This window comes from Lactuca saligna, chromosome 7, assembly GCF_052625555.1.
Source record: "Lactuca saligna cultivar CGN05327 chromosome 7, ASM5262555v1, whole genome shotgun sequence".
Taxonomy (NCBI): Eukaryota; Viridiplantae; Streptophyta; class Magnoliopsida; order Asterales; family Asteraceae; genus Lactuca; species Lactuca saligna.
This window is the reverse complement of record NC_136423.1, coordinates 35,015,252-35,032,065: the sequence shown is the minus strand read 5'-3', so window position 1 is coordinate 35,032,065 and position 16,814 is coordinate 35,015,252. Positions and strand designations below refer to the sequence as shown.

At 32.2% G+C, this 16,814-nt stretch overlaps 1 protein-coding gene across 1 annotated transcript; it reads right to left on the bottom strand.

Annotated features, from left to right (window-relative positions):
- Positions 1-12,310: 12,310 nt before the first annotated feature.
- Positions 12,311-13,003, bottom strand: LOC145004059 (Calcium-binding EF-hand family protein). Its single transcript, XM_078962959.1, has one exon. The coding sequence runs from the start codon at positions 12,877-12,879 to the stop codon at positions 12,454-12,456; it is 426 nt and encodes a 141-aa protein (XP_078819085.1). The 5' UTR covers positions 12,880-13,003; the 3' UTR covers positions 12,311-12,453.
- Between the last annotated feature and the right edge of the window lie 3,811 nt (positions 13,004-16,814).

The following is a 16,814-nucleotide window of genomic DNA, read 5'->3' as shown; positions in this document are numbered from 1 at the left end:
AAGCTCGACATTTAATTTGTTAATTTTAAATATAATTTATAAAATTAAAAACTACTTTACAATCATATTAAATAAAAGTAATATATTACAAAAAAAAAAATTAAAGAATATATTACAATAATGGAATGTTTTTAAATTAAAAAAAAAAAAAAAAAAAAAACATAATAAAAATTTTGTATTTGTAATTTTAAAAATAAAAAATCATATGTTTATTACTACTTTAATTTTTAATAGTAAAAATTAAATGATATAAAATACTAATCAAAATATAATGAGACTTTGAGATTAAAAATTATATTCATCATCAATAGTTCTTTTTCGATCTCAACTAAACAAATTTAATAATTTAAATAATCTTCAACTATCGAAAATCTTTAAATTTTTTTATACAATTAATTTATTTATTTTTATGATATCTTTTTTATAAAACTCCTTGTATATTTTTTTTAATTTTAAATACATGTAACATTTATATAATTAAAAAGTGATTTACAATATTATTAAATAAAATTAATACATTACATAATTAAATATAAAACAATATACTACATTATTGCATTTCTTATTAAAAAAATACAATAAAGTTATTAAGTTTATAGTTCTAAAATAAATAATAATATAATAATTATAAATTTAACATTTAATATTGGAGATTAAAATTATAGAAAAATAACTGGTAAAAAAATAATTAAATGACATGTGACCAATGATATCATGTATTGTTAAATTGGTGCTTTTTAACCGAATGTTTAGGTAAGGGCTCGTTTAATATGGTATCTAACTGGATCCAAAGAAGATTGGGTCCATAAAATACCAATTGACACGTTTAATATTGATTATATGTAGGGGACTCGGTCCAATAAAAATAGAAGATTCGATCCTTGGTTTCAACTTGATGGATCGAGATAAATAAATAAAAAAAACCCGTTGATGCCCTACATCCCTGCCTTGTTAACCTCCCAGCAACGAAGCAAGAAGTCCCAATAGCGATCCAAATCTGTCGTTCAGCAGCATCAATTAACAGCAACATGAACGATCAACATCAATAGCAACAACATCAATCAATATGTTTGTTTTTCTGTTTGTCCTTATTTTTTCTGCATGATCAACAGCAACAGCATCAACCAATTGGAACATTTTTCTGTTATTGATTCTTAAAATTTCCATATTTTCATGTTCTTGATTTTTCACCTCCATGATTTATTGTTTGTCATTGTTTTTCATGTTCGTGATTATTAGCATTCTCATGTGAGCATGCATCTTATTTGTTGATTCTTGAAAACAAGAAGTGAAAATTATATAATGTAGAAAACTGAACATGAAAAAATATATATACTACCACACGGCATTAGTTAACCAACAATTTGATTATCCATTTTATAAAATTCAATTCATTATTTGATAATACTCATGGATTAAGCAAACGTATGAAAACATAAACAAAGCAATAAAACAAAATTGGTGAATATGTGTATAGAACCTTTTCTGGATGATTCTTTTTATTTATTAATTACTATACATCTTCCAAAAACAAAATTGGTGAATATATATTTGCATAACATGTGTGTTACATTTGTGTTACATCTTTTTGTATATGTATATATATTTGTGTTTATGTGTGCAAATATGTGTATATATTTGCATAACATGTTAAACATTTATTTATTCCTTAGACATGACGGAAAAGAGAAGTAAAGTTAGTTCGTCTTCGGATTTTGTGAACAAAACTTTTCTTGATGCATGTATTCAAGAGCTGACAAGTAACGGTCGAGAGGGTAGTGATCTCAAAGGTACCTCAGGGAATACAATAGCTGAAAAACTAAAAAAAAATAAATGAAATATCATTATGACTACTTGAAAAGAAAGTATTCAGTTTGGTTGAAATTAAAAAACAAAACTGGGAATCTCTATAATCCTATCACAAATACGTTTCAAATGACGGATGAAGAGTGGAAAGCAAAGGCGAATGTAATCTTTTAATTTAAAAAACAATATTTTTTTTAAAGTTCAATAATAAAATCAAATTTTCAAACAGTTGAACAAAATGGTTGAGAAATTCAGAAATACACCCCTCTTTTACCCTGATCTATACATCCAGTTGTTTGAGGGTGCGACCTCGACTGGTGTTGCTAGTTGGGGATCATCTTCGACACTCCCTCACCCTGTAGAAGGCTTTACTACACAAGATTATGAGGATATCGAGATGGTAGATACACCACCTCAAATGGATATCCCAGCCTCAACTTCAACAGTACCCCCACCTACAAGTGCATCACATGTAAGTGGAGATTCGTCTGGTCAATCCAAAAAAAAGAGGAAAACGAAATACACCCACGGACTCACTTGATGATGACATAAGAGAGGTTGGCAAGGAAATTATGAAAGCGGCTCATGCGTTCGCGCAAACTAATAATCTTGACAAGGAGATGGATGAATATATTGAAAAATTGAGAGGCTTGGAGTGGGTAAATTTTGATCCAAAATACACTACTGCTCTCATGTTGTTCGCTGAAAATGCTGGTAACAGGAAAATCTGGTTACGCCTCGAGTCTTCGACTTGTGAGTTGTGGGTGAAAAGTTCTGGAAAGAATTTTGGATTACTTGGTTGACTTTAGGATGTTTTTAGCTTTATGCTTTATGGATTTATACTATGGTACATGTTATAGATTTTTATGTGTAGGGTTGTTATGTGTTATGTTTAGGATTTTTAAGTTTAGGTTGTTTATGTGTTATGTTTAGGATTGTTATTTGGTATTGACTTTTATGTTATGGAAATTTTGAGTGATGAATTTTTATGTTACAGAGTTATATGTCATCCATTTTAATGTTACTGATTAATTTTATGGTTTATGTTATAAAATTTATGTGGTTTGTATTTAACATGTAATAGGTTATTATGGATAAGGAATGTGAGTTTTTAGGTTTCCTTATACTCTCATGCTATTGGTTGATGTTGGTTCGAAAAAGAAAAAAAAATAATTGGAAGAATAAAAGCTAACGAATCGGAAGAAACCGGGCATGCATATACACAAGATTTGATATACGGATGTCCTATACAATGTTTTGATATGATGCGTCTTTAACAAGATGCATTTGTATTATTATGCAACCATTTTACTCAAAGAAATTGGTTGCAACGTAGTAGGACAATAAGCGTTGAAGACAAGATGGCTATATTTTTACATGTTATAGGACATAATGAACGTTTTCGAGCTGTTAAAGAAAGGTTTCACCACTCCATACAAACGATTCATCAATGTTTTCATGAAGTGCTAAAAGCAATGATGTGTTTTGCAAGAGAAATTATTATACCAATATCTTCTAATACAACAAGAAATACCTCAGAATGACATAGACATCTAAAAAACATATTTCCTGGAGCAATAGGTGCACTAGATGGAACACTTGTACATGCAGTTGTACCCGTTGATGAACAAACTCGATATAGGGGAAGAGGAAAAGGTGAATGTTACCAAAATGTAATAGGAATTTGTGATTTTTATATGATATTCACTTTTGTATGGGTTGGATGGGAGGGCATAGCACACGATTCTAAAGTTTTGAAAGAAGTTGCGTTTAATCTGACTTCTGGATTTCCATTCCCTCCACCAGGTTTGTCATTTTTCTATAAGTTTTATTATCTATATTATTTATATGATTAATTTTTCACCTATCTGTAGATAAATATTACCTTTGTGATACCGCATACACCAACACTCGTGGATTTATGGCTCTTTACCGCAATACTAGGTATTGGTTAGCCGATTTTCGAAGAAACAGAGCTTTAACTAAGGAAGAAAGGTTCAATCATGCTCATGCACGACTTAGAAATATAATTGAACGTGCTTATGGTGTATTGAAGGCGATATTTCCAATTTTAAAACGTATGGCTCCTTATCCTTTTCCAGTGCAAAGAGACATAGTCATTGCCTATGTCGCGGTCCATAATTTTATAAAGAAATACGATATTCAAGATGACCTATTTACGAACTTTGAACAAAACACTATGGTTACTCATAATGTGGGAGGTGGAGGAAGTAAGGGCCAAAACATACAAGGCATAGAATGGGGTTCAGAAGCCGTTGAGTATATAACTATTTTGCATGACCAGATTGCCACTCCGTTACTTTCAAATGGTTCATGTTAAATGATATAGTTTTTTATTATGCATGACAATGTGTATTTGGGTTTTGTATTACACTTTGTATTTGTATTTTAAATTATGTATGTTTAATTTGGATTTTATGTGATAATTTTTACTTTTATAATTATTTTATCCAGCACAAAAGGACAACGTAAGGATAATATGGTTATTTTTATCATTCAGCACAATCAGTTAGATAAATAATCCAACAACATAAATTCAGTCAGATGTGGACTCAATCAATATTACTAACCCAGTCAGCTTCTAACTCAGTCAGTTCTATCCCAATCAGCAACTATCAAACGACCCCTAAGTCTGATTGGGGATAATGTGTAGATTAAATAGTAAACTAGTTGGTTTTGAGTAATTTTTCATAAAATATAGTCAAAAAATAATAATAATTTAAAGGTTAAATAGTAGAAAAGGAGTAAAATAAAATGTTATTAAATGGAGAGGGTTAATTGTAGCAAACATAAAAGGGAAATTGTAACATCCGGTTTTCCAGGTCGGATCGATTTAGGGTTTCAAGGAGTCAAGGCTAGGTTTTGGGGTAAAACTCAAGCTCACGACGTGAGCCATAAATGGGTCACGGCATGAGTGCGGACTGAATGCAAGTGTTAAATTATACTGAGCTCATGACGTGACCAATAAGAGCTCACGACGTGAGATATGTTGCAGTCCAAGCCCGTGATATTTCAGGGTTTCCTTCATATTTAAACCCCATAAACTTCATTCTAGGGTTCTAAAAACAGTCTCCTTCGTCCCCAAACTCGGTAAAACCCTAACCCTAGCCTCTTAGCGTGATTCTTGAACTTTTGGTGGAGTTTTGGTGGCTTGAAGATGAAGATATCATCGTGGAAGCATAGTCTCAATTTGGAAGTTTCATTTGCAACCTCTAGCTACACTTCTGGACCAATGTGAGTAATCAAGATCCAAGCTTTATGTTTCTTTGTTACTAGATCTAATGTTTTATGCATGTTTAGCCATGGTTTAAGAGTTAGAGTAGTGGGATTCCATAAAGTTGGCAACTTTATGGATCCTTATGGTGTCTGAGTGTAAAGCCTGTGTTTCTGGCTAAGCATTAGTAGTATGATGTAATAGTTAGGGTCAACAATTGTAACTCATTTCAAAGTAATAAAGATGAATTACTTAAATATTATGTGATTTTATGTGCATTTATTTATAAGATATAATAAATTAAGAATGAAAATAAGCGTTAAAAATAAAATAATAGATAAACCCAATATCTATGAAGAAAGTTGTAATGGTCGTGACAAGGATTTCGGAGATATAAAGAACGCCGAAATCCGAGATCTAACGAAGAAGTTATGACCTATCGAAGTTTCGCGACCAAACCGGCATGACGTTGTGTGACGTAAAAAGTGAGGTTATGATAAAGTACTTTTTAGCCTTAGCGATCTAAATAAAAGTCTTAGTATATGTTAAATCGAGAGTGTGCATAAAAAGAACATCTAAATCTAACTTCGTATGAGGAAGTTATGTTTTTTCTAAGATTTGGCATAGCAGTATGCAGCCCAAAATTCAAATCTTGGATCGACCGATTTTTACCCGACCCAACATAAATGAGAATTGAAGATCTCGTTAATAGGAGCTCAACGATAAAAACACAGAATAAAATGGACGTCGGATGACAAAGTTATGAAATTTTAACAAACTTTACCTGTCCCGACCTATAACTTTAAAAATAAAGTCAAAATTAGCCGACGGGGTCTAAACAAAAGTTGTAGAATGTGTCTCCACCTACGCGTGGAAATAAAGAACGTTTAAAAAGGAGCTCGTACGCGAAAGTTAAGGAATTTAGAAGTCGTGTGTGTGAAATGCGAAGCTGGTCATGAACGCCCCGCGTAGGAAGCCGGAACGCCCCGCATTCTCGCATGCTTGACCTCAAATCAGCCACGTCGTCCCAGCAGACTTCGGACACCTGTCTTCTCATACACACTACGTAAGTAGGAACACCTTGTACACCGAGGTACGTGCAACGTACTTGTGAGGTTACGCCCAACGTAACCGAGGTTCTAGCTCCTATAAAAGGGGTGCGAGGGTCTCCCTCATTTCTCATACCAAAGCCATTCTCTTCTCTCTTTAACTTCTCTCTAAGCCCTCACAACCTTTAGTATCTTCTAAGTGATAGAGGAAAGCCCCGGAACACCAGAAGGCTCTGAGAAAAAGAGCTTTTCGGCTCGGAAAGTTCTGCCCCTGCAAAGCCCGGTTTCTAGCAAACCTCTCGGTAAGTGAGTTATGCTTACCCTCCTTTAGTTATAGCTTAGGTTTAAGTTTATTATCGCTATTATGAAATTATAAACAATATATATTATAACATATAAGATACAAACTGTTATTGTAATATCTTTTAACTACTCGCGGTACGGGGAATCTGGTTTGAAGGGTCGCATAGGGTTGTTGGATTTCAGAACAATTATAATGCCAAAATGGTCCTTCCCTCCTGTGTTTTAGGTATGGCCATTGTCTGTACATAGTGGTTGAAAAGCATTTTTTAACATTTATACAACAATATCGCTCGTAAATAGTCGCGATAAATATTAGACTAAAATATAGTGGTAATAATACTAGGTTTTGTCGAAGGAAATTATATTGTTAGAAGCGAAGCGCTGTCCGAGTTAGAATCACCACTTTAACAAGTGAGTGCGTAGTTACTTTTATCTTACATATAGATATGAAGTATTTAATATAAATTACTTGCTATGTGTGCATATTATCTGTGTTTTTGATATCTATGTTGGATGAACGATTTATACATATTTTAAATGATTTAAACTGTATATGTATTTTATATCTACGAAAATGTTGGGTAAAACATAGGTAGATGAAATAGTTGATGTATGATAAAATGATGAGAGTCCTCAATGTTTGCGATGATCCAATCATCTAACGGAGTGTAGATGACGACCATAGACTATTCTAGATAATCCAGTGGAACGCTAATAGGATCACAACTTGTAGGTGTTTATTTGAACTATGTGCTCACCATGTGTACTCCATCCCCCTCATGGTTGCCTTATTTAACATGTATTGCTGAGGAATCCCCAAGCAATATTTTCCATCCCGATGAAAATCCTTAGGCTAGGTCCCTTATAATAGATGTTTTAGGGACGTAAGGTGAGGATAACGAGAACATGTAATCGGGTTGATTGATGTAATGAAATTAATAAAATTAATTATTATGGGTTGAAAACCATATGTGCTCACCAGGCTCCAAAGTCTGACCCACTCAGTTTCTTTTATACAGGTAGTGACAAAAGAGCACAGGAGTGATGGTCTGATTAAGAGATCAATGGATTATAGGCCTCTAGAATAAATAGATGTTGTAAGGCCTATGTTGTTTCTGTTTATGCTTTTGATCTGTATTGAAAAAGACATTCCGACATTTTTAATATAATGAAAATACATTTCTTTGGAAATTCTTTGATAAATTCTTTATTATATTTTTGGGAACAAATTCAACAACATATTTCTTTAAAAGTATACTCTGGTTTTCAAATAAAGCATAAATAAATCTATCTTTTCTGATCGTGAAAATGGGGATGTCACACTTGGTGCTTGTATATTATGGACCTAAGTTTTGGAGGATGTTTGAATTCATATTTGAGAAATTACCTCCTTTATCTTCATGAATTACCTAGTTTAAGCTCAAGTCTTGTATTGAACATACAAGGCCTTAAAGCATAGATTTATGATCCTAGGAGCGTAGGAAGCCTCCTGGAAAAGATGGATTGATGGATTAACGGATTAAGAGGTTTTTTTTATCAAAATGGCGTACAACCAAATCTCACGACGTGATCCATAGATTTCACGTCATGAGGATTGTAAGGCCTACCTATTTTGTCTTGTAGAGGCTCATAGCGTAAGCTAAAGATGTCACATTGTGAGGGTCTGCTGACAGTTGACTTTTGTAGGCCATTAACCGTTGACCTATTGACCAAGTTTGACTTTGGGTTAACATTGAGGATTTTGGACTACTGATTGAGATTTTATCATGTTCTAGTGTCAGTGGATTCGTAGGAGTAAGCATTGCTGAAAAAGGGATTGTATTGTAGTGCTCAAAGTTCTTCGATTCATGTGAGTTTTGCCTCATTCCATTCTTTCCTAAATTCTCTCATACCATATACGAAACACTTACACTTACACTGACTACTTAAGTGACAAACTTTATGTAGAGATGATAAAAATTGGATAATCTCCTTATTCTAATCTCTCTATACTAATAATAATAAATAGTTCTTTTGTCATGTGTCACCATATTAGACCTCTTAATTAATGTGTTGTCACTTGTCAATCTATTAGTTCTCTATTTTAAATTTATTAGACATCCTCATTATTGTGATGTTATTTGTCAATGTATTTATTCTCTATTTTAAATTTTATATTATTGTTTTCATTAATTCACAAATAAAAATGGTCTAATATATATTAAAAATTAATTTTACATATTTATTTGAATCAAGGATTATAATTTCACATAACTAATAAAATATCTCTTAATTAATAATTTATTTAAAATAATTGATTAATAATTTTGAGCTTTTACTATAAACGTTTAATTGATTTTATAACCGTGGTTCGTACGAGTTATAAACTAGTAAATGAATAAATTTATTTTCTTATTGACAAGTGTCATACTATTAGAACTATTCATTAATATTATATATCACCTATCATACCACTTGTCAGCTATTAGTTATCAATTTCAAATTTCAAAATTCAAAATTCATTCTAATTACATTAAATTAATAATTGATTCTCCATTTTAAATTTTAAAATTTAAAATTTTTTATTATAATTATATTAGATTAATTACATTAGATTAAAAAATAAAATAAAATTAATATAGATTAAAATGTGATATAACTTTTCACTTATTTATTTAAATCAATAATTATAATTTTATATAACTAAAAAAATACATTTTAAGTAATAATTTATTTAAAATAATTGATTAATAATTTTGAATTTTTAATATAAACGTTTAATTAATTTTATAATCGTGGTTTTCAATTATTATAAACTAGTTAACAAAATATATGCATTCCTATGAAACTTCATACATATGCATTTTCAACTAAAGGAAGATTTTATATTCATTTTCTTATAATGATATGTAATAGGTAAAACACACATCTTATTTGACATTACAACAAAGAAAAGCTCTAAAATCGTATTTGGCAAAATTGGAATCTAAGCTGCCAATGAGATACAACATAAGAAACAAGTATCAATAAAATATAAATCTCGACAAAACTAACATAAGGATAGAAGCTCCAACATTCTTCTTTTAATATACTTACAAATACTTCAATATAATATGTTTCCCCCCATTGTCTTCAGCCTTGATAAGCAACATTTGTCAAGAAAATTGAAAATTACCCTCACTAAAATTTTCACAAAAAATGCAGAAATCAGTTCTGAAATCAAGAAAAAAAAGCTAGAAATCAATAATTGTATGAATCAGAAAATAAAAAAATAAAAAAAAAAACTAGAAATTAAGAAACAGACATACAAAAAACTAAGACTTAATAAATCAGGGAAAAAAAAACTAGAACTTTAAGTCAAAAATCGAGAAATCAGTGAAATCCAAAATCAAACTTAAGACCAATATCAAGAAATCAGTAAAACTTACTAAAATGGTGATCAATGAACTTCAAAATTATCAACAACAATCATCAGAATTCCACCATATTAGAGTCTTGACAATCAAAAATCGAAAATTAGAAATCGATTAGTAAGGCTTGATAATCAACAATCAAGCTTCATGAAATGAGTATAAGAAAGAAATCAGATTATCATAGACATTTAAGAGAAATTAGAAATCTTGAGCAGATGTGTTTAATCAATAAAAAGAGAAAAAAAATCACATTATCATTTCGTTTATTCGAAAAATCATAAATCATAAGTCCTGAGACAATCAACAATTGATGGCGTTTGAGAGACCGATTAGTCTTGAAATCCTAGTCGATTCTTGGAAATCTTAATCAACGTTTGATTAGGTTTTGGGGTTAATGACTTAGGAAGGTAATAAGGTTTTAAGTTTGTCCACATTAGGTCCTTAAGATTTTTTTTGTACATATTACACCAATATGGTTTGTTATAACCTTTTAAAAAGGTAATAATGTTTTAATTTTGTCCACATTAGGCCCTTAAGATATTTTTTTGTATATATTACACCAACATAATTGTTATAACCGTTTAAAACGGGATTATAAGGTTTTAATTTTGTCCACGTTAGGTCCCTATTTTTAATAATTTTATCATTTCATCTAACTCTTTTACAATTTATATTTGTATCTAGTTAGATGATTTTATCATTTCATCTTCTCATTTTAGTAGCTCATTCATTACAACCACGGTTTCATTTGAAAGGCTACGTAACAATTTTTTGTCAATTTTACAAAAAAAAAAGTATTAATCAAAATCTTAATGATTAAGTTTTGTTTGGCACGCCACAGCTAGCTGATAGACTACTTTACTTTTTCGATCATTTTTAAGTTATCATGTTTGGCAAACCAAAAAGTAGCTTATAAGTTAACATTTTAAAAAGCTACTTAGACTAGTTTTTTAAAAGTTTTTTTTTTTTTTTAATTTTCCCAATATACCCCTTAATTAATTAAAACAACATATTTTTTAAATGTTATTTTATGTCATTATATAAATTTCGATAACTTATAAGCTAGTGATGGTCAAAATAAACGAGTATCCGCAAAAAGTAATGGGGTATCCTCGATACGTCATCCCTTATCGGGAATAACACATTACTTGTCGGGAATACTGTTTTACTTTAATTTTTGACTCTGCCACTGGCTTATAAACTATCTGAAATTTATATAATGACATAAAATGGCATTTAAAAAATATGTTTTCTTAATTAATTAAGGGATATATTAGGAAATTAAAAAAAACTTTTAAAATACTAATCTAAGTAGCTTTTTAAAACGTTAGCTTATAAGCTACTTTTTGGATTGTTAAACATAATAACTTAAAAAAGATCGAAAAATAAACTAGTTTATCAGCTAGGTGTGGTACGTCAAACATATAAATGATAAAAAAAATTGTTATGTAACCTTTCAATTAAAACCATGGTTATGGTGAATGAGCAACTAAAATCAGAAGATGAAATGATAAAGTCATCTAACTAAATATTAATATAAATTATAAAGGAGTTAGATGAAATGATAAAAATATTGAAAATACAGACCTAATATGGACAAAATTAAAACCTTATTATCCATCTTTAAACGGTTATAACAACCATGTTGGTATAATATATACAAAAAAAAAAAAACCTTAATGACCTAATGTCGACAAACTTAAAACCTTATTATCCTCCTCGGTCATTAACCCTAGGTTTTGAAGTCCCACTCCCTCCTTTGGTGCTTGATGATTAAATTTGAGCCATTTTTTCAACTAATGGATGCTAAAAAATATGGGTTTTCAATTCTTAACCCAACATAACAACTCTAAAATACGGGCCTTTAGACATTTGGGGCGTGGGATGGTTACCCAGCTTGCCTAGGCCTATGGATCAACCCTATTAAGGGATAGAAAGTGAAAGAGTAAATAGTGACAATATGGGTTTTTCCTAGTTAATCCAGGGGTATAGCGGTATAGCCCCTGATTATGCTCTCACGCCCTAGTTAAGATGCTTAACTCGCAAAAGTTTTACAGCTAGAATTGCATACTCATACATCAGAGTTGCAAATATTTATAGTGTTTGTGGCTCTCGGGTTTAGTCATAACGTATGTTGTGTGCTTTTTGTAGCGGCGTATGATCTTATGTTGAGTATAGATTCTCCAACAAAATTGTGACCGTTGGATTTCGCCCAAACTTTTTCGTATGGGAACTGATTCGTACACAATATTTTTCTCCGTACACAACAATTTGTATTTTAAAATGTTGTATTTTACAACTATAAAATGCATAAATTGTTGTATATGATAAAAAACTGTTGTGTAAAAATCAATTCCCTTTTCAGATGTACCCTTTTCAGATGTGTTAGCTAGGTATCCACTATTTGATAACATTAACCAAATTTTATGATTTGCAATTATAAGGGATTAATTAAACAAATATTAAAACCAAAAACAAATTTGCAATTATAAGGGATTAATTAAACAAAAGTTAAGGTTCTAATATTTAAATTAATTTATCTCATTTATTTGTATTTTTCCGAACAAACCATTATATTAAAATTTTATTTTCCTAAACAACCGTTTACAATACAAAGAGTACGATCAACAAAATCACAGCTAATGAGCTAATAGTGCCACCGTCAGATCTAAGAACTCTCAGATATCTTCGCCGCTTCTAAATCAGCTGCCTTTTTCAGAAAACTCTGATCATCATCTTCCACCGCCATCTGAATCGGCGAAGACCCCAACCCATCGGCAATGGCGAGCATGATCTTCTTCATCTCCGACCTAAACTCCTCCAGATCAACGGTGCCGTTCTGGTCTTCATCGAAGCTCAGAAACACAGAATCGTAGAGACGCGTAAGCTCCTCCGGAGGCAAGGCGGTGTCAACTCCAAAGTGAGCTTCCAGCAACCTCATCGACTCAAAAGCCTTACGCATCTCGGATCTGGATAGAACGCCGTCGTTGTTGACATCGAGGGAATCGAACTGGCCGTCGACGCTGGTTTTGAACTGAGTTTCGTCGTTCACGAAGGCTCGTACGGTGGACCCGTCGATGATTATTACACCCATATCTATCTGTTTGAGAGAGAGAGAGAGAGAGAGAGAGAGAGAGAGAGAGAGAGAGAGAGTTGGTGAAACGTGTTTGCAGCACACAGAGTTGAATGGTGACGAAGATATTATATACAGTTACAAGTTAAAATATATCTGCAAACGGGAAAACATGTACGGTAGAGTTAGAGATAGATACACACGAATCATTTGAGTGATGGATAATTGGAGATATAAATTACTATAAATTTATCTAAAGTTTTTTTTTATTACTATTTTATTATTTTTTTTTAAGAAAAATATTCTTACAAGACCTTTTATATTAGATAAAAAGGATTTTAAAGTTTCTTGAGGTCGACGGACTCATTTATGTGTTGGTATATTTTTTTATAGTTTTATTTATACTATTTCTTTTAGTTATATTTTTATTTCTTATGATTTAAAATACATAAAAAAATCATTATATTTTATTTATGTTGCGCTTTAACATCTTAAAAATTAGTTTTATTAACGGAAGCCACCTAATCTTGACAATTTTTTCTATATCGATTACTTATTTGCTATGACCAATGATATGAAATGCTTCACCAACCGACCCAGATGTTGCGAACCCGACTAAACCATTTTGAGACGTTCTTCATACATGAAGCTACTCCATTTGTGGTCACCCACTCACGAAAACATTACTGGTAGATGTTATAGAAAAGATTATGGGTAACAAGTAGATAGTGAAAGTACCACATTCGAGTGGAGGATGATAAAACAAATGATCAAAGTCATGTACAGCAATCTTACAAGAAAGATTATTAGCAATCGAGATCCACAACGAGAATTTGTGATGACAAAACATTACTCTTCATGTTGGTTTTACGTTTTATGTATCGTATTTTAATTCCTTCGACAAGAGGACAATCTCCTTATGCATTTCTTATATTTGGATTTGATTAATAATAATAGTTGGATTCATTATTTTTCGGCTTGTTTATGTTTGATATTACTGACTAATAGATATAAGTTCATAATACTTATTGTCATATTGTTTGTTTGTCAATTTTGAAGTACAACATAATAATTATACTTATTGGATATCCGACTTGGATCTAAATATTATTCTAGAACCAAAGGATATTCGAAGTAACTTAAACCATTATTTATGGTTCCTTTGGATACTTGAATACTTGATTACTTTTTGAACTGCTGGCCAATGTTGAGTGTTAAGTCCTTTCCATAACATAATCAAATTCAAGCCTAGTGTTCATGGAACATCAAGAAACCAATATCTTTTGAGTAAGTCAAGCCTAGTGTTTATGGAACATCAAGAAATCAATATCTTTTGAGTAATCTAATTATAATGAATGTAACGTTCCACTTTCATAACAAATAATTATCATTTTAATTAAGGTAAGATTTCACAATTATAAAATCCATTTTAAGAAGAACCATTTGTTCCAATTTACATTTGTACAAAAATAAAATAAAATAGTGTAATATTATAAACATGTAATCCTCAATGATATTAATGAGTGTGTATAGTTACATCTTTGCATTCCCATAATCACTGATAGTACCCGAAACATAAAAAACTGGATAAACATGAAGCTTAGTGAGTTTCCCCAAAATACCACATGTAACACTCGGTTTTGGATTTGCTTCGTTGATTAGGGTTGCAACCCAGTCATCAGTTGTCATGAGGCTTAGGGTTTCGGGAAAGGAAGTATTTGGCCTATTTCGGATGTGGGTTTCATGGTATGAGTGATCCAAGTATTCGATTGTGTCTTCGAAAGCCAAGGGTATACTTGTAATTGGATATCTCGGTCTTTTATGGATTTAGGGTTCTGTTCAGGGGTTTTAAGGCTTGGGTGTGTTGTTAGGAGTGTATAGTTTCTCGCTACCTTTTCGAGGATATAAGGTTCGTTGGAAACGGACCTAGGATGAGGGGGTTATGGTATTTTGAAGTTATTGGCAGTTTTAGTCCCTAATGGAAATAATTTGCAAGGTAGTCCCATGCATGCAATGATGCATGCGTATGTTTGGCTGGGTATGCTCATCGTAGTTGGGGGTACGCCCAACGTAATGATGCACAAATGAATCGTGGATGATCAAGATGTACGCCTAACATACAAAAACTACGCCTAACGTAGTGTGTTGAGTTCCAAAACCCTAATTTTTAGGGTTAGCTCACTGTTTAAGCACCTTAAGTTCCAGGTGTGAGCCACTGAGCCTCCCTTTCTTCCTTCATTACCTTAAACCTTAATTTTGAGTTGTAGCTTCATTCAAGAGTGTTGTGAGCCTTGTATGTGCATTTTTGGTAGATTCTTGTGTAGTTCAAGAAGTTGTAGCTTAGTGCAAGGTGGTAGTTCAAGGAAAGGCTGGTGGATCTGGACTTTCTGCTACATTTTCAGCTTATTGAAGGTAAAAAGTTCTTAGCTTGATCATTAGAACTTGCAATCTATGATTGTATGGGATTTTGGTCCCATTTTGACCTCTTGAGCAAGGTCTAGTGGATGGAGACCACTCCAGGAGCTTTGAGTTGCCACACTTAGCAGATCTGAGGTTATAAGTTTATAAAAATGCTTGCTTGATGCTTAGATATGGTCTATGTATATTATAGATGGATTAATATGAGTATTATTAGGTTAAGTTGGTCATTAGGTCCCTCTGAGTCATGTAAATGTATAAAGGTGCCGACTTTATACATTAGGAGCTTTATTTTGAGGTTTCCTGAAGTTTAAACGCAACGTGCTTAATCGGTTAAGCCATAAATTGAGTTTGGAGGATTTGCGGTTATGCCCTGCGTAACTAGAGGTACGCCCAACATACCTCTTCTTTGGTCGCGATCCAGATTCCTTGAGTACGCCCAGTGTAAGCTGAGCGTACACCCCATGTTCGTGGTCCTGTGGGCCTTTGGGCTTGTTTCATGTTTGGGCTTCAGCTTTGGGTTGAGTTTTATGTGTTGGGCTTTTGCTCAGCGAAATTTGAGAGTTTTGGGACTTTTGGTCATGTCTAGTTGGGTTAAGATTTTGTATTGGGCCTTGGTAGGCCCAATGGGTTTGGACCTTTGGGCCAATGAAGAATTATTATTGGACCAAGAATTGTTGGGCTTTTGGGTAAGGCCCATATGGGGTTGGATCCAATTTGGAAAATTGGGTCATTAATGGGATTTTATGGATCTTATAGTTTTTGGCCTTGTTAGTTTTGGGTTTGGGCCTTGGTTTTGGACATTTTTTTTATGCACGCTCTTGGTTTAACGTAAATTACGACTATCATTTAAATCGCTAAGGCTAATAAACACTTTATCGTAAATTCATTTTTTACGTCATACAGTGTCATGTCGATTTTGTCGCGAAACTTCGACATGTCATAACTTTTTCGTTATAACTTGGATTTCGGTATTCTTTATATCTCTGGAATCCTTGTTTCAACCACTACAACTTCCTTCATAGATATCGGGTTTATCTAACATTTATTACTGACGCTTATTTTTATCCTTAATTTATTAAATCATAATAATTAAGTATAAGCACATAATACTCAAATAATACATCTTTATTATTTTAAAACAAGTTACAAAGGTTGACCTAAACTATTACATCATCATTAATGCCCAGCCTATAAACATGGAACTTACAATTCTCTCCCCCTTAGGATGATTCCGTCCCCAAAATCATACATCAGTAAACAAATGCGGATAGCGACTCATCATGTCACTCTCCATTTCCCAAGTGAGATTTGGTCCATTCGTATGTTTCCATCGCACAAGCACTAAATCGACCATCTTACGTCACAAATTCTTAGTCTTATGATCAACAATTGCCTCTGGTTCTTCAATTAACCTCTTGCTTTCATCAACCTTAATTCAGAAATTGGAATTATGTCGGGAACTTCTCTCGTGAACTTCCTCAAATAACACATGTGGAAAGTGTTACGAATACCATCTAGTTCTTCTGGTAATTCTA

Coding starts and splice junctions, on each gene's coding strand:
- LOC145004059 (XM_078962959.1), bottom strand. CDS start 12,879: ATGGGTGTAATAATCATCGACGGGTCCACCGTACGAGCCTTCGTGAAC.